The following is a 26,190-nucleotide window of genomic DNA, read 5'->3' on the forward strand; positions in this document are numbered from 1 at the left end:
TCATTACCACAATTGCTCTGCTGCGATGCACCTTGTCTTGAAGTCATTTTTCTAAAGAACTCCAGGCGATCGATTTTCAATATTAAGTTTCGTGATGCCGTTAATCATTGTTTGACCTATTAATTATTTTTTCCTTGCAAAATTCATCATTATAATTCAAGACGATCAACGATAGAAAATCCTTAATAGGAACACTGATGAATCTGTCAGATGGATCGACAGATTCGTTAACGAATTGGTCTCATCGTGAAAAAAAATTAGGTCGGACAAAGAGGCGTACTAATGACGAACGGAAGAATAACGGCGGTGACGATAGAAATTTATAAGGCGGACGTCGAACAAAAGTGAATTTAATTTTTCGAGGAGATAAAAAGATAAATGAGATTTTTTAATTGTGCGGTGTTGAAAGGCCATAGGGGGAGGAAAGAAAACATAAGAGGTGTGCGTTTTGAGCGAACGTAAGACAGGATCGCGAGCATCAGTCGACCGGTTGGTTTCGCGTTAATACGAGAGCAAAAGACCAATAAAGAAACGAGGGAAGCGGACGGCCGTCTGAAACCGACTTCCGCGAGTCCATTAACATTCGGATCGTTCCTGATTAAGAATGCCGATCAGCAGCGGCTCTGAGGGGCCGGCAATTAGCTGGAAACGAGAATCTAATTGAGGAGCCGATATAAACTGCTCTGCAACGATCTAATTAGCTCCAACGCGGTGGGTTTAGTATCGCTCGATCGCACAGTCGAATTAGAGCTAATTCATTGGGGATTAGATTGAGCGGTCGTTGCGGCTTACGTAAGCCGTTGGCGCTACTGGATAATTGCCGGGTCAGCGATTCAATCATCTCAATTTGATAGATACGTATTGCACGCGTCTGCTTCTTGTGTATGCGGTACGATAAATAATACATCATTCCATTAGAAAAAATTGACAGTGATTATCCGAGAGTAGGACAACGATATATACGTAGATCGTTTTTATGATGCAAGAAACGCGGGAAATCCTGGTAGAAATTTCATTTTTTGAAAAGGGATTTTGAAGCGGATAATTTGGATAGGTTAGGTTAACAGAAATTTTCAAATTGTATAAAACATCGAGATCGCATAGTGTATTTAATCAAACATACAAAATATATAATAATGCAATAGTTTGATGTAATAGTGTATGTTTTGTATGTTTGATTAAATACATTATGCGACCTTAATCTTTTATAGGTACAATATATGAAAATTTCAAATTGTTAACCTATCCAAATTACTCCGTTCTACTCTACTGGACAGTTATATTAATTCTATCTAGTAACTCTGAAAAGTAAAGCTACTTTACTTAGAATTCTAGTCAAGATGTAACATTTTGCCTGATATTATTGCGTACCAAAGGTATGCAAAATCTGAACTCATTTCATGCTGAATAAAAACAGGACAATAAACAGACTAAATTAAATTCTTATCAAGTCCGTTTCCTACGTAATATTGTTACTCTGATTGTTATTGATAAGAACACAGTAACACTAGATTGTAACTGGATAGTTTTGTCTAAGTAAATACATTTCTACCAGGAAATTTTTATCGACAGCGATATCTCGAGAGAGAAAAAAGGAAAAAGGCTCTTTTTATAAAAAAGAGAGAAAGAGAGTGAGAAAGAAAAGAGACTGTTAACGTACCGGAAGTTTCGGCAGTTTTCCTTTTTCTAAGACGGTAGTTGAAATGTATAGATATAGACGTGTAGTAATACGATAGATAAATATGCAGACGTCGAAGCGGAAGTGTGTTTTTCAGTGAACACTGACAGGGTGTTTAGAATGCGAAAACTGCGTCGACCGTCTTTGCGAAAGTTCACCAATGAAGAATGACGTAAGGTAAAGAAGCGTATCGGTCTGGGTGACGTGGCGAAACGAAGCTACGACTTCCTCCTTTGAGGACGCGTTTGGCATGTTTGTATGCACACGGTGGCACACCGATGCACTGGCGCAGAGCTTAAGATTGCAATGCACGCGACATTACGTGAGTTGTCGGCATGAAAGTTTTACCATTTGCAATTTTCATCTGTGTCTGGTAAAACGACCTCTTACCGTCGAGCTTTCTCGTCGGATAAGCTTACATATAATCCGCATTGTATTGCGAGACATATCTCTTAACTACTTTGTCATCCACGTAATGTTTTTATGCAAATGAGTGTTTCCATTTGTGTTTTTTTTTTCTGAGAAAATGTTTTATGACATTTAAAATAGTTTTACTATATAACTAAGCATGTAATTGCATAATTAATCCTCTGACCAAATTGGACTTTGAAGGCACAGTTGATTTTTTGATTGTGAATTCTGGTAGATATTAAATTTGTAAAAAAATAATAAAATAAATCCAACTTATGTATATGACAGTAAAAACACGTTATTATTAAAACTTTTTCAAGCATGCAAGAATTTTTTCAGATTTTTATACAGTTTAGAACAATATAAAAATCTACATTGAAGCTCAAAGACCCAGGTTGCTGATGGAAGGTGCAAAATTTCACATGGCCGAGAGGTTAAGATTTTTTCATAAAAATTATAAAAATCATAAAAAAGTGTTATATTGCAAAATTTCTTCTACGAGTTACATTTTACGAGTTTACATTGTCAATTATACATTATTATCACTATTGTTATTTCATTATCACTTAACACACGCGTGTGTTGGATTGAATATTGTATTGTCGATATGAAAGAAAAAGATCTCGGCTGTACATCGGCAAGTCTATAATGCAATCGCTCGAGTGGCATTAACTTAACTCAAGGAATAATCAAGTCTTAACGAATACGTGGTAAGTTTAACGTAAACGAAGGTTATTCGAGGTTAGCTCCTCTTATTGGCCGGTAATTAGTTGCACGTTACATATAAACCTGATATATACGAGCCCCGAGCTTAAGGGTCGTACCCTCAAGTGCTTTTGCTAGGAAGCACCTGATATACCTCAACTAAATATACCTATATCTCGTGTCCGCTTTATTGATTAGTCTCGACGGAATTCCCTCCACGTTTCTTTCCGTTTTTCTTTCGATAGACCAAGACTGAGTTTAAGCAACCAATCAAGAGATTTGTTCGATTGATGAATTAAATATAAGCTGACCTCGTATGTTTGCGATATAGATAGGAAAAGTTTATTTCGCTGAGCCAATTTAATCATATTGAGCCAAAGATAACTTTAACCTTGTTGGTCTGCTCGGATCTACTTAACCCAAAATGTAATTTATTTTCTTATTAATATTTTATTTAACTTTCCGTCGGCAGTATGAAATTTTCATCCTTTGTTCCTGGGTCTTCGAACTTTAATTCAGATTTTTATATTGTTCCAGGCGGTATAAAGATCTGAAAAGTTCTTATATATTTGTGAAAATTTTAATAAGTTTTTATCATCATAGAAAAATTCGATTAAACTTTATTTTGCTATTTTTTAGAGTTAAATTTATCTACTGAATTCACAAAAAAATCAACTGTGCCTTTAAAGTCCAACGGCGGATAGTTAAAAACTTTTTTCTGATTCTGATATTCGATGACTTTTGTTTGTTAATGTAAAATCTTTTTTCTGTGCAAATTTTTTATTTTTTATTCTTAGATCATTTAATCATGTTGATCCAAACGACATAATCGTATAATAAATTTGAACAGACCAGTAGATTTAAACAACGTTGGTATAACCGGTCCTAAAAGTTGCAACCACTTGCACGTTAGCTAGAGATCCCAATTTAACTCGCCCCGAGGAGCTCGTCCGGCTTCTAAACGGCTGGTTTACGGAACGGAGATCCGCTGTCTTCGGTTCTCGTAAGGTATGACACTCGAATTACGCTGCAGACATTCCCCCTGAATTATGAATGCACCCCGAACGAAGTTGCCTGGACGTGCTGCCTTTTGTTTCGAGCACCAGACGATCGCACGAAATAAACGGCGCGTACGTTTTAAAATGCTCGCAAAATTTATTGTCCTCCTATATTATCTGCTTTCGCGTATTCTCTGGCAAGATGACAGCGCACGAATACTCTTCCTCCTGCATTGTATGCAGATTCACGTCTAGAACTTCTGCTATGTAACCACGTGCCCTCTTTATTCGCTTTCGCGACACTTTGTACTTCGGGAAATTTCATGAATACGTCTCGTAATAATCTAGGGATATTTTCGGTGAACCTGAAATAAAATGTTCTTCCCACGCGCGTTTCGTAGATGCGTTCCCGTAATACGGTAAAAGTTCAACCGTCTGCATAATGCAGCGTGTCTTATTGTTATATAGTAATGGGATGCACGCCGAAAGCTCAAAGTACGACGACGAAAGATATAAGTGAAATATTGTACGCAGGTTTAAACATATTTTCCGTCGTGATCATAATGCGACCGTAATGCGACTTTAATGGGCTCTTAGAGTCAAGTTACATTTCTCATTGAACGGTGTACGTAAGATTGCCAAGCGATTCTGAAATTATATGAGGAAGATCGTATATGCCTCTGCTTCGAAATATATATTCTGCAAGTACAAAAGAGGGGCCGAGCCATCGTTCGAAGAACTCACTCGAGAGACGAAAGGGTTCTCGTAGGAGTGGCCAATCGATGAGGTACGATCAGTCGATCATTTGGAATACGTTTCCCAATGATCGTCGACGAGATTTACGGTGCTTCATTGATGTACCTTAACTCATATAAATAATGTGACTGGGCAGAGGTTACGTTGGAATGACTGTTTAGTGCATCCAAGAATATTTATATGATCGGCTACTCATAGGTCTCCATTCGTTATGGTTTATTCATAAAATGCTCCGCGTGCTCACGCCTTTAAGGGAGCGACTGTTACGACGATTTTACAAGCGCGTCCACCTTAGGAATCTCTTTTCAAGAGCCGTGCCATTTGCCATTTTACGTAACTAAATATTTTCTCTCTGTTTGAGAAAACGTATGGACGTTTGTGTTATAAACGTGTGGGATTTTATATATCGTTTTCAAGGATGACTTATTTTTGACCGCGTAAAAAATTTTACGCACGCGCGACATCACGGACGTTGTGACTGCTGCACTCTCGGCTCGTGCTATTAACAATCGAATCGTAAAATGCAAATCGTAAACCGCACGTGCGTGATGCGCGCGTGCTGAGAACCGCTGTAAGGTAGGAATCTGACGGTAAATTATGAGCTACACGGGTACCTACACAGGATGTCCAATCTGCGCAGGTGGTCGGCCGACGCAACGGTCGGATGTTCGCGAAAGGGATGTACGCGAGGAAATTACAAGAGACAATCAGTCAATTTTTCTCTCGTTTCGATAACGAATTCTGAAGTGGCCGGTCAAGAAACAGCCGATCTGTGTCAGCTGTGCTCGAGTGGCTGTATTACTTTTGCGCAAACTAGTCACGATTGACGATGTATGAAAGATTATCCGCAAAGCTGCGTGCGGTTCATCTCGGTATATAAGATTAAACTAACATAATTCACGCGGGATGCACTAACTGACACGTAATGTGAAAGTCGATAGTCGCTACTAAATTTTTATGTGCCACAAGATGTTAACGACTCTAAGGAGTTTCTACACTTGAAGTATCGCCGTGTCTTCTGCAAATAAGAAACGGCTGGCATATTTGTTTTGCTATTGATCCAAAGAGGTTGAGTTTATACATCTGAATCTGATTGTGAGTACATTTTGCATCTGGTACTGTGAAGCTGCGATCGAGCCGTGCGATTTCCCGTTTCGTAAGCAAAAACGCCTTGAAAAAGTGTTAGACGCGAGGCGCCTCTGTTGCTATTAGGGTTAATAGATGGCTCGATCCAGCGATGTGATTTCCAGTTGAGATTCTTCAACAACTGAGTTCATTGCGATTGAATGATGCGTTCATAAAACGCATATTTTAAATTCTTTCTATTTACCTTAGAACATTAAATTATAGGAATATTGAGCACGAACAATAAAAATAAATTATCCATTTTAAAACAACCATATAATGTTTTAAAAATTGTAAACATGTTTAAAAATTTGAAAGTCAAAGATTCCCTAATAAAGAAAAAAATTCCCTCGAGTCCTTTTAATTTTTTCTTGTACGTTTAAAAATGTTTCCATAAATATCTTGTGTTTCTGTGCTACACTCTTTAATTATTATATTTTATAATATTTATGTAAGCTCTAAAAAAATTATCTTTTTCCCTGCTAAAAATATTCTTCTATTAATCTCCGTTTGTCGTACAAGGGGTGTATTAAAAGGGATTAAATTTTAAAATTATGTACCCTGTATCGAGCGCTTTTTAGCTCGTGCTTGGTAGAGCGCTTTTTTATATTTTATCTGATAAAATAATTTATCTTGCCCCGTGTCCACTCTTTTTACTAAAGCTACTGTTTCTTCCCAGGAAAAATTTCATCTCGTGATAATATGTACATATTATAAAGTATAGGTTTTCTATAGGTTATTTTCATGATATTGATAATTTTAAACAAACTGATACTCGTTTCTAGATGTAGATTAACTTTAATCTCAGTTTAATTTATTCTCCATCTTTTTCTAATTGTTAGAACTAGAAAAAATTGAAGAATTAGTTGAATCCAGATTAAATTTAACTGCATTGATAAAAACGACATAAGAGAAGTAAATTTTTGTCACAAATTTATGAATAGGAATAGGAATAATGAATAGGAAAGTTTAATATAATAAATTTGCAGAAGAAGCTTCACTTTATGCGAAGAACAGATATTGATCGTTGCGTAGATTAGATAGGCCTAGAATTAATTTCTCGAGATTTAATTCACAGAATTCGTTCCGATCGTTTTAACGTCGACATAAACTTATCGATGCCAATTACGGAATACAGTCTTGTACTTGACCCTTGAAACGAATATTGCGTATTGCGTGAAGGTTGCACGACAATGATGCTCGTATGACGTCGACCCTATATTATCTATTTAAGTCAGAAACGAGGAAGATGACTGCCGACATGAAGCAGTGATCGTCTTGCACGAAACCGCTACCATTTTATTACTTTTGTAATCGAAATTATATCCTTTAAGTATTCATATCGCATCTATGTTAGACATGAAAAGTACATTTGAATGGTTAATGTATCACGTTGATGTTTTGTACGCATTTATCGAGTTAACACGTGCCAAGTTGCCTCTATCGCCAGTTACCTCTCTCCCGGCGGTACACCATAGAGAGCGATCGTTTTCATTGACTGGTGAATATCTGATGGGACCAGCGCCATTGCGTTTGTTCACTATCTAAAAGATGCATCGTTTTCTACGGAGGAGAATGTGCACGTAGTACACACGCACACGCGTATACAACGGTGACGAAGGCGGTAGACGTGCGCACGTACTCTCTATATACGTCCCGATGCAAAAATAGAAATAACACGGTGCTTAGCATGAGAGAGCATGTCTGGCATGTACGAGGCGGGACTATCGATATCTGACAGCTGACCCCGCAGGGTCAGCGCGAGTAGGCGAGGCCCTACGGCCCAACGGAAAAGGAAGTCGTGACTCGATTCCTTCTTTCTCCCATCTATCTTTTGCTCGCTTTTCATCACGCGACCTCTATAGAGATCGATATTCTCTCAGGCACGCATTATTTTAGAGCGATTTAATCAAAATCATGGTTGCCGGGTCCCGAACACTATACGGTTGGGACCTAAAGGTTCGTGCACTGGAGATTTCATGTTTCGACTGGAGGCCGGCCGATTGTTTCATTAAAAAAAAAAAAAGTTAATTCGTGTTTTGCGAGCACTGTTACAGACTTTCTTTTTGTTATTAATATTTGACCAACATTTGACACAAAGTGTCAGCACAATCACAGAGACCTTTTTATTATTATTAGAAGATTACATACAGTGTGAACACAATTACGAACTTTTTATTATTCGTAAAATAACATGAACTGCGAATATAATCACAGATTTTCTTATTACTTTCTACGTAACTTAAATATGCAATTAATAAATACCCCACGCGAGCGAAAAACTGGAGATTTTTCCCGTCTACTGGAGATTAGTCCCGAAAACTGGAGTCTCCAGTCGAAATCTGGCGACCTGGCAACCGCGATCAAGATACAGATACAGATATTACAAGATAACAACGAAGTTCGAAAGTAGATCTGTGAAGTTGGCATCCCTAAATGCAAATTTTTATAAAATTGTCCATCTTGTAAAAAATTTATAAACATAAAGTTGAAGTGAGTATAAGTGTTTTTTTAATTATGTACGAAATTCGATTGTCCATAATGTGGACAAATTGTGGACAATCAAATGCCATATCAATTTTGTAAAAATTCGTATTTAGAGATGCAACTTCAAAGACCTTTCGAAAGTTTATTTTTAAAATAAAATATACTCCAACAATCCGATTTGATTTTACTGATTTGATTCTGCTAGCTTAATAGAGATATACAATATATAATAATATATTTAATCGTATTTAGTCCATACTTATTACTAAAATTATACTAGTATTACTAGGCTTATACGATTAAAGCAGGTTTATACGTTAATGAATAACATAACACAAGTAATTACAACGCGGCGCTCGATCAAAGTTGCGATTATAGTTGTTACCGCGTGAAAGTATCTCGTATCGAGAGTCTAGTGCCGTTGCATATATCTTGAAAGATTTTAATTACAATCATTATTCGGCAAATTGCGATACAAGGTTTCCGTAGAACGCATCACGCTCGTAATGATTGTTTTACTTTCCTACTTAATACGATAGTTTTATTCAAGATTGCGTTAATTGCTCGAGCACTTAAATAGTTTTTCAGGTAATTTCATTGAGAGGCTTAGCGCGATAAGAGCGCATATCCCGTCGGTGAACTGATATTTTTGCCGACACCTGTCAGAGCGGGACAGGCCACTCAGTCAAGTGTAATCCCCGAGACAGGACCCACGTCGACGTGATGGTCCCATTAAAATGATGGGCATGTACGGACGCTGACGCAACGTCCCATTCACCTTGCAGACTGGGGGCATCGTTAATCTTGTGTGGGGTCTCCTTCCAGGCTACTCAGAAACGTAACGAGGGTGGCCGGGCGATTCCGGTGACGGTGCGACTTGAGAAAACCATTAAAAACGATAACTGCGACTCTCTACTGCTCCCGATTGGGATCTACCACATTCCGTGAGAATGTAACATCCGTCTTCTTCTTGCCTTTTCTCATCGCAACGTCTTACCACCATGAATTGCCGCAGGTGCGTCATCTCCCGCGCTTCAGATTTCCAGACAAAACGTCGTTTCATCTTTAGAAAAAAATCAGGAGTACAATGAGACTTGCAGTTTTTTTTCACAGTTCTTTTTATTCATTGAAATTTTCTGAATTGCAAAACTGATTTAATTTCGTGCCTTATATATTCAATAATATCGTTCTTAAAGTTCCGCTTGCGTGAAGTTAAATGTTCTTGTATATTTGTACAGCGTACGCTTTAATCCATAATAATTAGGCACGGTTCACGCCTCAGTTGTATGCAACATATGATATGCATGACTCAAGTGTGTCAGTCACGATAGTCTCTTTGCTGTGCTAAACACGGTGTCGCTTTCTCGATCTGGAAAACGCAGGATTTTAGAATCTTGCCACAATGTGCCTGTATCACACTCGCGTAGTCATTTTGTTGCCACTTCTGTTTGCTTACTTTATTATTTATATTCGCGCGTGTTGTGGACGCATTCGATCAATCTATCTTTACTCGGTTTCATGCTGTTGCACGTGTAATTTTTGCCGACACCACGTCACCCAACAACCGCCCGAAACGCGTAAACGCATTTGCGAATACAAGACGGATAAAACAATGGTGAAAATGCGTTTGTTCTCTTCTTGTTGCTCGCTCCGACGTATGCCTCGTCATCGGCCAACGGTATAATTCTTGGCAGAGACTCGGTGCAGCTGCCACCTTCATCAAAGTCTACCCGATATTATCTGTCCCTTCGTATGCTCGTAGGTACTCGTGGAAACCATGAAACCTCTATTTGCGCTTGTTACCGATGATAGTTTAACTGTCTTTGCTGACATATGCATTAAAGCCGGAAAGTTCTGGCGTCTGTGTTTGCACGGTAGAAGTAGTTGCACAGTTGAATATTAGGCTCAGAAATACGCTTAGCCTGGTAATCCGGGATTACTAAAGATAGCTTCGGCCCGCTTGCCTCTTTCTTTGATGCGGCAACATTTTAGAACACTCTGAGGAAAGGTTTCTATGAAAAGCCATCTCGATTCTATGCAGCACTTTGAGCCCTTTTGCGATAACTAATGGCATAGATGCATAAATAGGTGGACCGGTATCGAAAGATTCAACTTATTTCACATCTCTAAAAGCGCCTTTTAAGATCCGTCCACTATTTCATTTTAAATTACCATACAATTTGTTAAACAGGAGAGTATCATTGCAGAATACGTAAGTGAAAAAAAATGGAATAAAAATGTAGTCTTTAATTTTCTTCAATAAATAGAAAACTGCAATCACATTAAGTAAATTTTGTTCGATTTACCAACTTTATGATGAAGCAACTATGAATATTTTAATAATGATAAAGGGGCAAACATCTTTCCTAGAATGAGATATTCTGTGTTGTTATCGTTTATGTAGCGAAATTAATTTACGCAAATCGTGGAAAGCAAGATAAGAATCGAGTTCTGCAAACACAGTCGCTGACGCGACGGTATATGCGGCCGATTGACTTTACATTAGGTTCTATCTATGGTCTATCTAATGCAGTATTCACACATTTCACCGCGTTCATCTATTTACAATAGGATGAAGAGACGTCTTATCATGTTATTTTAGCTTATTATGATAAGAACCTAAAAAAGTATTATTTTTTTCATCTTATTCAAGCTTCGTATTTCGAAACAATCTTTTCCTTTTAACGTTTCTTTCTAATAGATCGTTAAAGAAGAATCACTGTGAGCACGGTATATAATTTTCTAGTAATTTCTAACTTTACTGCTGATTGCGTTACTTATTCTCCGACCTCGATATTTTTTATTTCTCTTAGCATTTGTACCATATACCGTATGTCGAACGCAAATGGAATTCGATGAAATACCGCATTATTTTCATGTATAATGTATCATCATGTACTCAATTTACTATTTGCGTTCGCATTTCTTCTGAAATAGTGAGCGAAACGTTTGCAACGGCAACGATCTGTCCCTTTTTCTGCCGAACGAGCGATTCCAGGAAAAAAAGGCACATTAACGTGGGAGTAGCCTGATAGAAAGTGCACTCGGTTACCCCCAACTTTAGGAAAGTGCTTTTATCTTTGTGCGAGTAACGTTGTTGTTCAGCCAGTCGCGAATTGTAAAGATTGTGCGAGCCGGTCGAGTACTGGCGTTATTAAACGTCGTGAAATGTGAGGGATCTTAGTTGCGCCGGACTGCTTCTTTAATTTCGTGTGCGCCGACCATCACGTAGGTACCCATTAACGACCATTCCGAATTTTTTTTCTCGTTTACCAAAGAAAGAACGGAAGAAGGGTTTGGCGGAAGGGTAGGATTTCAATTCGAATGAAAACATTGTTTGTGTTGTTGACGATATAGAATTTTTGTAAAAAATGTAAGTAATGTAAGTAACGCATTTAGAAATATATTAAATTTTATGAGCTTCTTGTTATATTATAATATCATCGTGTGCGACGAGAATGGAAACAACCATTAGCGATTAGCTACTCTGGTGCTTTCGGCTGCCTTGCGCTCATAAAGATCCTGTTGACGAGCCCATCATTCATCAAACGAATCTTCGTAAAGAACTTTAACGATCGACGGGCGTTAACCCAGTTGCTCAGGCGTGATGCGCGTACGCGACTTGATGATCCAGCGGCACTCCATAAATCAGAGATATTTCGGTATTGCGGAAGCCGCGATATTTATATAACGTAGGTTCGCGCACCTACGGCATCGCACTTTGTATCCGAGTGTCGGTACATCAAGCGTACACGCTCGTCGTGATGCTCGCGACTGCCTGTCGTGCAGCGTCTACGACGAATTTGATACCCGGCCAAGTGTGGCTCGGATGCGAACTGACTCACTCGAAGTGTTATGGACCAAGTTAGAAGTATCAGACCGTCTAGAATCAAGCGAGTCCATCCAGAGGAAACTCGTACCGTAGGGAATACAAATAAGTCTCAGAGAACAATATGTTCAAAATGTGGACCTAAACGTCTTAAATACGTTTTAAGGATTAATCTTTATGACGTCTTATAATATGATGTCTAAAAGTTGTCTTAGAATGGTATTCATAATCCATTCTTATTTCAAGATCTTAAATAATATCTTTATTAGATACTGTCTAATCCAGCTCTCTAATTGACTTATGACATCTTAAGATTGTACTTAAGACAGTCTTAAATATAAAAATCGACTATAGATATTTTAATGACGTCTTCAAGATATCTTATGTCCGTATTTTTTATATATTGTTCTCTAATGGATGCGATTTGATTTTGCATCGACAGTTGAATATCAAAAGGGGTTGCATTGTATAATAATAGAGGATAACTGGAGCGAAGCGTCGCGACGGCTGTTCTTGATGTAAAGCGAGGGAGGTTGCACGTCGTCATTCTCGTCAGTAGGACAAGAAACGTTTCTTGTGAAACGTCTTGTGTCTAAACTTATACGATATTTTTGATGTTGTTTATTGGCGTCACGGAACTCGCAAGAAGTAGAGTTGCCTCTTTAGCTCGAGAAAAGTTTTATATTACAGATTATAAGTTTAATATCGTAAACTTTTATTTAACATCTTAGCTGTATATAGGTTACGAATATAAAATTGTTACCAATAAATTAAAGTATTCCCTGATGGAATTCCCGTAAACATTAAGAGTAGAAAGAAATTTTAAATCCCCGCTATATTCATTATTCTCCGTAGAAATCGAATACGTCGTTTTATAAACGCCAACACGTATTAATAAATATTAACGTTAGCGATGCTCCGTACTATTAAACTGATCGAACCGTTTAATCACCGGATCGCATTACGGCATAAATATCAGCGCACTTTCTTACAACGTTCGTTTGTACTCGATAAATTATAGAAGATAACGACAAGTTTTCACTTTGTACGTGCTATCAGCAGGCGTTCGGTGTCTCGGATATTAATTCGTCTGATAATATATTGACAGAAACATACACTCGAGAATTTATGGTGGACGTATTGCGTTTTCGATGTCGTAACCGGCAATGGAATTGCGCGCATTCTTTATCAGTTTGCGGATAAAAGAAGGCGACATATCCCATTAAATTTATCTCATTCTCAGTTGTGACCCCTGGTTTTCTGAACCTGTATATTTATTACAATCAATGGTCTCGATTGGTCGGCTATCGAGCGTGGGTGCGATATCTAGTGAGCAATCTCTAGCGAGATAAAGGATACGAAGGAAAGTACATGCGCCTATTGCTTAGTCGCATAAGTGAATATTTTCGCGTCTTGTAATATTCTAGCCTCGATTGCAGGTAACGCAATTGCGTTACCTGCCATACAAATGTGTCATTAGATACGATATCACTAAGCATAATTGGTTTTATTGTTCGCATACATATTCATTTTTTTGCTTTATAGGCATTGGCACAAATTATTATAGCCAGTAGTACACACTACTTTTATGAAAGAACATGCGAATTATACATGATCATGTAATCCCAAGCTGGAAACATAGTTTTATGACTCCATCAATTCACCTCATGCGGCTTTAAATAAAGATTGAAGTCAAGTGGTTTTTGCTCATTTAAGGACAAGGTATTCGTCGTGCTTTTCTTCTTCCTCATTCCCTCGAAGCGCGACAGCCTCTCTCGACACTCTTAATCCTGCTCGTGAGAGCGGATATATTCGTGCTTGTCGATCTCGTAACGTCCCACCGTAAATTTATCCCGTCGTCTCTTGTCACTCGTCGCAACATTTGCTCCTCCGCCTTTCATTCCTCGTAATTGCGACTTTTTTGTAGACTTTGTTACGAGGTCTGCGACCCTCGAGAGCAACAGACTCCCGCAGTTCGAACAGGATGCACTTTTACGAATGATGCGATTGGACATGTCACTATGATGAAAGTGTCGATTGATCGACGGAAATGAGTAATAGAATTTCCGAGAGACATGAAACATACGACTAGATACAAGGAACAGAAGTCAGTCGATAAAGAAATATGATTGAATTAAACAAGCAGAGTTTAACTGACTCTCCTTATCTTCAATTGAATTTTTTAATCAGCTAAATTACTTGAAATTCCTATCAATTAAATATTCTTGTGAGAAACGCGTGATATAACTGCTCCCCTAATAAGCATTTCCGCATTTTTAACCCACTACCGTTTCTCACAACCGTTCGGCAAGAACTTATGCTAATGTTACATGGCAAAACTGGATGGTGATTGCAGTGAAATGCAAATTATACCCGTGGCGTTATTGCACCTCGATATCGGCAATTACGCGGACGCTTATTGGAATTTATATTGCGTTGATTTTTACTCTCAAACGAGAGCATCATCAAAAAACCGAACTCACCTCTGATAAAAGATATCCGATTTTTGTAAAACAAACATTGTCCATTTTATTAATGCTGCTTTGTTCACATTAAAAATATCTTTTTTATAATTTTGCCGTTAGACTGAAATGTATTGATCTATATTGTTCTAGTTTTTAAGATCGAAAATTTTTAATGAAAATTGACAAGATTTATCAGATTAGTTTTTTCAGTTTTAATTTGCTGCATTTAGTTAAAATTCGTAAAATCATGCGACTAGCTTTCGCTTTAACCGACCAACCCATGTAATTTCTCACGATCGTTTCACAGCTTAATTTTTACGAGGAGGAAATTAGTATGGGCTGTGGCGACCGTTAAAGACTTTAAACGCCTTTGAAGCAATGGTCGATGGCAATTGACCACAACCCTCGTCGTCGTCCTCAGAACGTTTTACGTGGCTATTGTTGCTTGACGGGCGCGAGAGGTAACTAAAAGACGAGACTAATTGTCGACCGTAAAATAACGGTCGCACATCATTGCGTGTAGAATCGATAAGCGAATGAAATTATTAAGATTATTAAAATTTTTTCTTTAGTAATAACCCGATCAACAATACACTGCCACAAAAATTTGTGTTTCTTGTTTCAAAAGAATATTTTCTAAAGGAATTACATTAGTCTTATCAATACATATTTTATATCACTCGAAATAATATGTACATATACATATATATATATATATATATACAGTGTGTTTCTTAAGATCCGTCCACGAATCATAGTACTATTCGCTTATTAAAAGCTGATTCGAAAAATTCTCTACCATTTTGATAGAAGACTTTATATACTATATATATAAGTACGTAAGTGAATACCAATATGTTCAGAGTGGAAAACTATCAAGATATTGCGATATAAAGTTATATATCTGTGCGATAAGATATAGTTAGGAATTGATTTCTTCGTTCTCTGTCTCTCCATAAATCTTTTTAAAGTACAATCATCCTCCGTGTTCCATTGGACAGATGTCTCTTTTTTTAAGTGTCAAATATCTGTCGCACACAGATAAGAAGCGATTAATATCCCATGGTGCTGCACTTGTTCGTCCATTCTGCGGTCTAAATGGAGCACATTTATCACCGCGCATCGGATTAATTGATTCGTTAAATCCTGCAGTAGCAGAGGATTTGAATTCCCCATGAGGGGGTCATTGAAACGTTGACATGCGAGATGAGGATCCGAGATAAATCGTGTGGATATAACGATTATATCCTATAATCATCGGAGGACCGCCGATAATCAATGTACATCGAATGGAAACATGACATTACAGTCGTGGACCATGAATTACTCTCACGCAACAACTTAATATGTACGCCATTAACATATTTACAAATCACTAGGTTCTAGAGAAAGTCAGAGGAATGGGGAAATCTGCTCGCAATTAATCGAAAAGAGAGATCAAAGGTCAATATTCTTCCGTGAGTAGGAATCTCTCATTCACTTTCGATTTTCTTTTGCATTCCAATTTGTCGTTCACGGTTCGTACGGGTGTTGGAGCGCAATTAATTAAGCGCGCCTCGCACCGCGATACGATACGCGTACAAAAAAGAGATAGATTAATCTTCGATACGTACAAGTGAAACACACAGATCTTAAAGACCGTTTTACTCTCTGCGATATTTTATCGTTCTTATTGCATGGTCGGACGCGTGGGTTTTCATTGGGAGACGTTTTGTTAATTTTTAATGAAAATACCATAAACCCTTAATTGCTTGCTTCTCCTCCTTTCTCAATTCGTTCGACTTGGCAGAGGTGACTTATGGTACACTCAATACGCGTGCAGTTATAACATTACGTATTCATTACGCGAAGATAATAATACACCGATGCTGAACCACGACGAAAGCTTCGGTGAGTAATTAATCCAACTTGGATGGCGTTGGGGGCGTATAATGAGAGAGGAACAGATTCGTTATATTTGCTTTTAATTGCATATTTATGACGCGAATACTTTACGGTTACCGCACCGCGAAATAGTGTTTGCATGTACGTGCATCTCATGTTTAATTGAATTCGTGAAAAAGTGATGAATTTACACAATATATGGATGTAATTATTAGCCAAAGTAATCAAACTTGTTAATGGTATTTACGTTTCGGACATAATTTCTAATTTAGAAGGCGATGATTACTGATAATTATGGTTACGTTTTATATTTTTGAGTGAACCTTATAATTTTTAGTTTAAACAAAATATACAATAAAGTTTATTGACGTTAAATAATTCAATATAAAAATCGTCTTAACTGATGACGAAGCTGTGGAGTCACATTTGACCCCGACCATTAGAGGGTTAAAAATCAATTGCATCGCGAAATTTCTCCCGGTGCAACCGAAATTGGGTTAGGTCAAACCGGCTGCGAAAATGATGGTGTGCATGTTGCGAAGTGGAAGTTGATCGCAGGGTCCTCCGTAATCGCGCGATAAAACGACGCTGCGCAAAGTATCGGGTTGCGAGAGAAACAGCGGGTTTAATCTTAACCTGTAAACGCGATCAGTTGCATAATCACGACTACCGTTCGCCAAATGAAGGTCTAGGGTTGAGAATATAAAAGGCTCGCCTGTCGACGCCTTTTTCGTACCTCCTCGTACATATACAGTTGCCAGTTTTCAACGTTCGACTGCACATTACGATGAAAAAAAAGAAAAATTCTGGAGAAATCTTGTTTTGCCAAATTATATTCTCTAAATTTCTTAGAATGCAATTCCATTAAAAAATGGAGTAATTATATACCAAATCGCTCTATACCAAATTGAAATAACTTTTTATTCATATGAAGTGACTTTACACTTTGTGTCGTGGAGTGAACGTTTACTCTCTAAATCTTAATCAGTGGGTAATCACTGATATTAGTGCCAAGTATGCCATTGGTAATTAGTGAATTAAATGTGAGACTCCTAATCTAGCTGATCTTTATTATGTGTGTGTGTGATCTATCTAATCTTGTTTTGGTTAAATGTGGTGGTTAAATTCAATGAATATGGTATTGGAAGATTGAAATTAACGTTATAAATAATATTATTTTTTTTATATATCATTATTTTAGTCATATAATGTGATCAAATATTCTTTTTTGTTTTAGTTGAACTTCACTGATTATCAGTGCCAAGTATGCCACTGGGTAATATTGACTATTCACTGATTCAGATTTAGAGAGTATAGAAATAAAACGCTAATAAGAATGTATGTATACTGAGTTTAAATAGGTTAAGGCCGGTATTTATAGTCCGTTCTTATTTTAAGAATCTTAAGTAATGTCTTAAGTAATGCTAATACCAGTCCTTTGATTGGCTTATGACATCTTAAGACTGTACTGAAGACAGTCTCAAATATAAAAATTTTCTATAAACCGGCTTAAAACTCCTAATCTTATACTGAAATCACGTTGACTGATGTTTCACTTTGAACGAATGAAACATTCACTACGAAAAGAACAGCTTTGCTAAAGTATTTAAAAATTTAGCTAGATACAGATCTGAAAATAATTTTGTTGGATGCTTAAACTGGTTATTCGAGTGGCAAAATTTTCTTTTAAATGCAGCATTGCTCACGTTTGAGATTCTTATGTAATTATTTATAGATGCTCCACATTATTTTCAGATCTGTATCTGGCTAAATTTTTAAATACTTCAGCAAAATCGTTTTTCACGTGCAGTTGGATTTAAATACCTTTATGAAAAGTGAAATGTTACTCTATTTTGAATGACAGTATTTTCACTATCAATTCAATTGAATTTTTACTTGCTTTTAGTGAGATTTTACTTTGAAAAATTTAAAGAGTACTGACTTCTAATAGAAACTCGACTTCACACAAATAGGTAAAGACAGTTCTCGCTAGAAATCTCATTTGTACATTGCGACCATTCCTCATTGGCAATATCGAGAGGCAATCACTAATCATTGTGGATATTAACGTTGTAAATCGACGATGACACTCATTGCGATTGGAAATCTAATAATTTTCCGAGATATTATCGTTGTGCAATATAAACTCGCGAGCAAGTATAGTGTTCCATTAAAGTGATGCGGACCACCAAGCACGACGGCGCGTGTCATCCGTCAAATTACGAACGACTTAAGCGTCCTTAAGCTGACGGCGTTCGAAAGTCGACGTTATTGACAACCCACAGCCAGACACGCTACATTCATATTTATCCGTTTTTTCGCGGTCTTAATTATGCCGTGACGGCATGTAAGATAAAAAATGAAAGAGGAAGAAACGTGTTGCAATTCCTACGCTGACAAGATTTAATTTTTTTGAAGTGATATAGATACTTTATAAATTATGGTTTCAATATTTTACTGCTTTTATATACGTAACGTCGCCGGCAGGAGCTTTAAAAAAATCCTTACTGTTATACACGAATTATTATTGTTATAAACTATGACTTTAAATTTTTTTACGTAAATGATATAGGTACCTTATAAGATTGATACTTTATGGTTGTAATATTTTATTGCTTTTTATGTATATATAACGTTACTGACAGGAGCTTCGAAAAAAATTTTCATGACATGTAAATTATTTTACCGTTATCACGAACGTCGAACTCGAGATCGTTTATTACGTCGCGGATCAACTATGGTGTCTGATTGCGCATATAGCCAGATAAAGACAAAAATAATTCAATTAGCCAATATACGTTGGGTCGCCCTATAATGCTACTTGTTTTCCATGACACTAATGCGTCCACTTAAAACCGGACCAATTACCACGATTATTTCTATGCGAGAGACCATTTCGCGCGGGCATCCAATTCCAGGAGTGCGATAACGTGTTCGCTGCGACCGCGTGCATAGAAAAAGAAAAGAAACGGTTGTTGTCGTTTATTACGATGCATACTTTAGTTTATACATATATAAACTTACGCTTGTGTATATAAAATATTGTTATGACCAAAGCCGAGATAATTTACGCGGATTTGCACGGCTCGATATCTTGGCAACGATCCGTAAATCGTGCCCGCATATTGTTAGCTCTTTCTCGAGACATCTCGCTAATAAATTGTCCGCAATTCAGTTTACACGATTAATGGTACTTTCTCCCGTCGGATAACGTCTTCCTCCTTACGTCGATGCATCCATCTTGTTCCGGTGAGGCACCAGTGCGCCTCTTTCTACTGGCAATTTATCTGGCATGCGGCGGGAGCCTACATTTACGAGATCATTTATCGTTCAATCGATTCGGTCCGCAGCTAACGGCCGCGCCGTTAATTCGCTTAATACGTTATCTTGGCAAATTATGCGTCGCGGTAGTAAATAATTATTGCGGCCTCATATGCCTCCGATGTACCCATGTTGAATCGCAAATGATCGAACAAATTTGTATGTTTTTTTAATGATATTCTCATTAAAGGAATTTACAAGAATTAATTTTGTTGGCTTTTGCTTAATTTAATTAAAAACAAACAATTTTTATGTGCAAGTTAAATTGATTTATAAAACATTTTAACTTTTCGAATCTAGATATCAAAATTAAATCATATACCCAGAGAAAAGTTATAAGGAAATCGTTTCTTTTGTTGATGTTTTTGAAGTTAAATCAAAGGTTTCAAATCAAAGAAAAATTTATTTGATTTCAAGAAATGACGTTCAAATCAAAGAAACTTTTCTTCAACCGTATAACAATGCACAAATTTCTTTGATTCAAACAATTTTTTTTATCGGAGAAACTTTTCTCTGGATGTAAAAACTGCAGCGAAAAAGAAAGAAAAGCTAAAAAAAATGAGTTTAAATCTTTAGAGAACGGGGATCTATTTTTAAAATCTAGTTTTTATCACAGCTTTTCCTTAAGATTTGTTATAATTTATTATATATCATTATATCTTTGCTTCAAAATATGACTATTTTAGCAACACTATGGTGTGGCTTTCCCGTTCTGTAAAGGTTAATAAAAAAAAATTATGACGGACTTACATAGAAGGAAAGCTCGACGCGGTGAGAATGTTTCGGCACACAAGTAAGCGCTTCCGATCTGCAGCATCCGGTGTCATCCGAGCACCTATGTAATATGGCGCAGTGTGGAATGTAGGTGGTCGATGGGCTCGGATAGACATCACGAACCGGAATGACTCTCGCGCGTGGCCACTGGCAGCTGCCTTCCTTGTTGACTTTAATTGCATGCTGAAGAGCCTCTCGAATTTCAGCACCTACGGCAAACATTCGCCTGTAAAGTACAATCCCATGGGATCATAACCGTGAGAATGACAAAACGAAATTAACTAACTCGCTTTCGCAAGTCCAATAAAAAAAATAAGACTCACGTTATAGTCCTCGTTTCAAGTACGTGATAATTGTGTTTTATCTCTTAGAAAGCTATAGCTACACCTACTTGTGGCGGTGATATTTGATTTGCGACATGTTTCTTTACGGTTCTTTCGAACTTGCGGCTTTCCGGATCGTAAATCTTCGAATTTTGAAACCTTCAAACTTTTTCATTCTCATGACGTTAAGTTATTAGCTTTCGTAAGTGGCCTTAGAGATTGCGTTAAAGCGGTATTCTCTTATATGTTGTAACGAACCACAAGTAATATCATTTCTTCATGTAACTCATTAATTACTGTCTCGATAAAACGGAAGGCGAGAGCGGATAAGTCAGATTAAAGAGAAGCCCGTCTTATCGAAACGGATCTTCCGTAAGTCCTCTGATCCGTTTGGTATTCTCGATTTCTGATAATACACCGGGAAGAGAAACGAGAATTCGAGATCAAGACGTGAGGCTAGTTTGATCGACGAGCTCGGATGCATCTTCTGCATCAAGTGACATAAGTTACGAGAGCTTTCTATTGATTCAGCACAGAGATAGCTAATCGCTTTCTACGCGCGTTTCACGCGCTGTCGATAATTACGGCGACATCGTCACTCCGCATAATTCGCTTCAGCGCACGGAGAAACTGCATTGTAGCAGAAAATCGGTAAATTCTAGCGCAAATAATAACAGCGGGGAAACGTCAATGGTACGGGAAGGAATTCAAAAGCGGTGTTGAGCCACTTAAGGAAACGATTCACCGTTCGCGAGGTCGCGGGTCACGAGATCGCTCGCTAAATGATAAAAAGGAGAGAAAGCACATTTGTTATTCACGCACGTCCACATAACGTTCTCCGCGTCGTTTAACACTTATTTCTGTAGTCGTCTCACTTCCAGGATTATTGTGAAATGAAGAAGTCTCGAGATGATGACGAAATACGAGATATTTTTAGAGCGAGATATAACTCTGAATTACGGATTTACGACCGTGTGCGATGAAACGCAGCTCGATTGTGCACGGGCGACGGTGTTAATCGGATCAAGTTCGCCGGTCGCACGTTTTATGGGTATACCGTGGATGAATTGAAGCGTTTTTAATCGAAAATTATTGCGATGCAGCAAATACCAACTGTTTATGCTCGATGACGACTTATCGCCTATTAAAATGCCGTTCGTCATGTCGGATTAATTTATTAGCCATTGCAGAATTGATCATGTGGAAGGTTGCGATATGGGTATGCTAGAGCTTGCAATCACTTTGGAAAACTACATTGTTTTTGCCATTGAGAAACTATATGTTATGATCTTCGGCCTATCGCAGGCAGTAGAGAAGAAATAAAAAAAGATATTATTTTAACAAAAAGTATAGAAAAAGAGATATTGTTTTAACAAGAAGAAACTGATTTTAGATACACTGAAAGAAATGTTTTATATGTAATAAAAATTTGGTTAGAATAACAATTTTTTAATTAAAAAATAAGAAAGTTTTTGTAATTCACATATCAACCAAATTATGGTTATTCATACAAAACATCGCTCTTAGTGTATTACATGTATTTAGAGAGAAATATATAAGTTAGATGATAGATTTGCTGGCTTGAATAACTTTCTCGAAGTAACATTCGTTTTATTCGCTCACGAGAACTCCAGCTATATAAGAGATGATTTCCGTGGAGATTTCGGAAGTGTACTTTTATGGAATTTCTCGCCCACCTAATCTTTAGGGGCGATCATGATATGCTAATTTCCAACATAGGCGTTACTTTCGCCACAAGATCACATCGGCGCGTACAGAATGGAGGCACGGCCATAAGGAATTCTGAAGTGCTCTCGCTACATCCGATATTCAAACGTATTCCGGAATATATTACGAAAGAAAAAGATTAAATTCAATCATCTGCTATTCTCTAATTTTTCGTGAAAGTCGATGTACGATATCACACGAAAAGAACAATTATAGTTGAATTAACAAGATATGTTTGATTAAGCAAATTTTGATGAAAGTAAACAGAATGTCTAATTATTATAATCGAATATTTTGATTATGCAACCAAAACATTTAGGTATGATATCAGTTACAAGAGTTTGGTTAGTATATATATGTAGTAATAATATCCAAGTATCTCTCTAGTTATTATAACTACAAGAGAAAAAGAGCACAGCCGTATTAATGTGGACGTATATGATTAAATTAAAGGAGTTTTCGGTAGATCTAAACATAATTTCTGATTATCATAATTAAATTATCTAATGTTTCAATCAAAATTTGTATTGTTTTTACTGGAATTCATACAACCAAATGTATTTGGTTAACGAAAATATATGCAGCCTGTCTGGTTATTTCAAAATTGTGGATCGTTTATATTTCACCAAGCAGTCTGGTTATTTATATATGTGTCTTTGAGATTAATTTAATCGACTTTTTTAGTACATGCATATTTATTATTATATAATGCAAGAAAGAATAGAAAATTACAAAATCGAGTTTATCGATTATTTATTCTTTCCTTCTGCGGTCGGTTCGGTTAGTTTTGTATAAATTTAAACTCTGACTCATCATGAAAGTATTTGATCAACCGGTGCCACGAAAGGCACAGTAGCATATCCAATGGGTATATATCATCTCGTAAATATGCAGGATTATGCGAGTCAACGGAATGTGATGTCATCAATGTGATATATGACGCTAAGATTTCCACGAAAGCTTTACGCACTCTGCATTTATCTTATCACGCATATCATAATTATAATTTTCTTGTTAAAACTATAAAATTTAATTTTAACTTTCCACCGACAATGTAGAATTTTGAACGTACAGTCAATTGTCAATACTGATAGATAAATTTAAAAATAATAAAATATCCATCCGACCTCTGATGATAATAAAAACTCTAAAACTTTCACAAGCATGCAAGAATTTTTTCAGATTTTTATATAGTCTGGAACGATATTAAAATTTACATTAAAGTTCGAAGATCCAGGTTACTGGGTCGGAAGGTACAAAATTATACATTGTCGACGAAAAATTAAAAATGAAATAAAATTTTTAAAAATTGAAGTGAAATTTTATTTAGCATGCACATTAAAATTTGGCAGATATCCAGACGAAAGACGGGAGAAGAGACGACGTCGTGCAGAAAGGACGAGGAATTTTGTCGGATAAGAGAAGGTCGGAGTTCCTGTCGTTCGGTGAGTGATAATAGATTGATTTCAATCCACGGGGGCTATATATGAATCAAGGCCCAACAATCTCGCGGCACGCACGTGCCCGCATTGATGCACACGGGAGTTCACGCTGCGGTTGCCGCAACCGCCACGAGCACTCAGTCGGGGTGCACAATCGTCATTATTAATTTACATATTAATAGCCTGCAAACTCCATTACGCCTTTCTCGCAGAAACTCCGTTCTCCACTACCGAGCGTTGCCCCCTGTCGCGCGTTGAACATGAGAATTTTATTCGAAAGGCGATCGCGAGGGAAGAGACGATCGCGCAATCGGATGTAATTAGCGACAAAAAGCAGTGAAGGATAAATAGGGCCTTGAGAAGACTTTAACCTCGTGATAGGTTTATGAGGCGCACGTAATGATAAAGAAACAGAATTAGGAGAAAAAAACAGGATTAGTAAGAGAAATATAAGAAAAACATTACAAGAATATACTGTATTTTTTCGAACGTAAACATCGCGTTTTATGGTGGCTGTTTTTATGATATATGTCTGTCATCCGCTCGCTAATAAGAGAAGCCGATGAGAGAAGGAAGAGTCATCTTATCGGCTCTCTCTCTCTTTCTCTTGTCCTCTCGGATGTAGATGTGAATGGCGCTTGTGCAATCGCATCGATAGAGAAGGTGCAATGCCTCGAGGCATAAATAGAGGCGTGCGCCTGGAAGTCGTATCGCAATCGTAATATAGCGCGGGCAAATTTATATTGCGTGTTGCGGTGGGTAATTATAAAAACCATCGTTACACCAACCAGACGGTCAAAGTGACACGATATATTACGTTCCTATTACAATGTAACATTGCCGAGCTTAAAATATGCTCTCTCCTTCGCGTCGAATCGCGGATATGCATGTTGTTTGATCACGATCATGGTTACCAATTGATTTATGCGCGCTGCTTCGGTTTCATAATTGCGGCAGATCCCTGTTACATGTGTAGGCAACTTGATTGCCGCGAACACGTCCGCGTACATCCCGTGTAACGTATTAGATAGGTGGATAAGCGCGCTGCGGTTTTGCACAAACATTTGCGTATGACGCACGCACGCGCGATGAAAGGTACGTCGATAATTACCGTGGCATCTCCGACGTACGTGAAATATTACTGTGTTATTAACGTTGATCGAACACCGCCACCAGGAAAGGACCACCGGCGTGGTTTCAATAACGATTAATAACTATTTCGGAACGCGCGCATCCGGCGGGCTGTTAAAATTAATTGAGGTTAGCAGACGAAAATGTAGAACGGCATTACGCGCATTTGCATAAACCGATTACGGGGAATCGCAATCGCAATCGCGATCGCTTATAAACTACTCTTTTAATACGCTTCACCGCCCGCACATTTTTTCCATCGATAAAGATGTCGTAGGAAGAAAAACGTCGTGACAGTCGTTGAGATGCACTCGACATTCTGAAGCGTACTTACTCTTTCCGTTTTTGTTGTACTGCTGCATGTTGCTTCTGGTCTCTTTGACGCCCTCGCGAGTACCGAGTGACTGCCACTTGTGAACGCTGTGAGCAGACATTGGCGGATAATCGTTTTTCGCTTGGTACCCGTTATATTGAGCTCCAGTACCGCTGTCGTAGGCCCTCGGGTCTTTGTAATCGTAATGCTGGTTGAGCGACGGCTTCGGCGTCGTCGTAGTTGTTGTAGTAGTCGACGTGGTGAAGGTATCGGTTTCATCCTCTTCGCCATTGTCGTCATCGGTGTAATCCTGCGCATGTAATAGTTCAACGTGATTTAGGGAACTAAGAGCCAGTTGTTCCATCTTCAGATAAACTATATGGTAATTTACCTACTGGATAAATAAAATAGTAAAAAAGTAAGAACGTAAGAGAATAAGAGAGTAAGACAATGAGCTGAAGAATTTACCAAAGATGGAACAACCCAGCCTAAATACAAATTAATTACAATATATATAAATATTCATAACTGTAAATATAATATAAGAAACAAATTATAGATGAACATAATAAATATATGACATTTAAATTTAATCTTGTTAATTAAAAGAATTCTCGTTAACGCATAGGTTTAGATTATTACAGGGAAAGAATGAGTTTGCTGAAGTATTTAAAACTTTAATTAAATAAAAATCTGAAAATAATTTTATTAGGTTATTAATTATTATGTAGAACGCTCAAATTAGTAAGCTAGACCTGGTAGATCAAAATTTCTTGCAACATTGCTCATCATGTTTGAATTTCCTACATAATTACTTTGA

At 37.5% G+C, this 26,190-nt stretch overlaps 1 protein-coding gene across 1 annotated transcript in view; it reads right to left on the reverse strand.

Annotated features, from left to right (window-relative positions):
- Positions 1-26,190, reverse strand: part of LOC108723412 (uncharacterized protein DDB_G0283697) — a 107,898-nt gene that overhangs the window by 31,696 nt on the left and 50,012 nt on the right. The window contains exons 2-3 of the mRNA XM_018449169.1: positions 25,392-25,680; positions 20,410-20,642 (exon numbers count right to left, since the gene is read on the reverse strand). Of these exons, the coding sequence (XP_018304671.1) occupies positions 20,410-20,642; positions 25,392-25,680 (522 nt within the window). The remainder of the gene's footprint in view (positions 1-20,409; positions 20,643-25,391; positions 25,681-26,190) is intronic.

The sequence above is a fragment of the Mycetomoellerius zeteki genome, unplaced genomic scaffold, assembly GCF_001594055.1.
Source record: "Mycetomoellerius zeteki isolate Tzet28-1 unplaced genomic scaffold, Tzet1.0 scaffold232, whole genome shotgun sequence".
In the NCBI taxonomy this organism is placed as follows: domain Eukaryota; kingdom Metazoa; phylum Arthropoda; class Insecta; order Hymenoptera; family Formicidae; genus Mycetomoellerius; species Mycetomoellerius zeteki.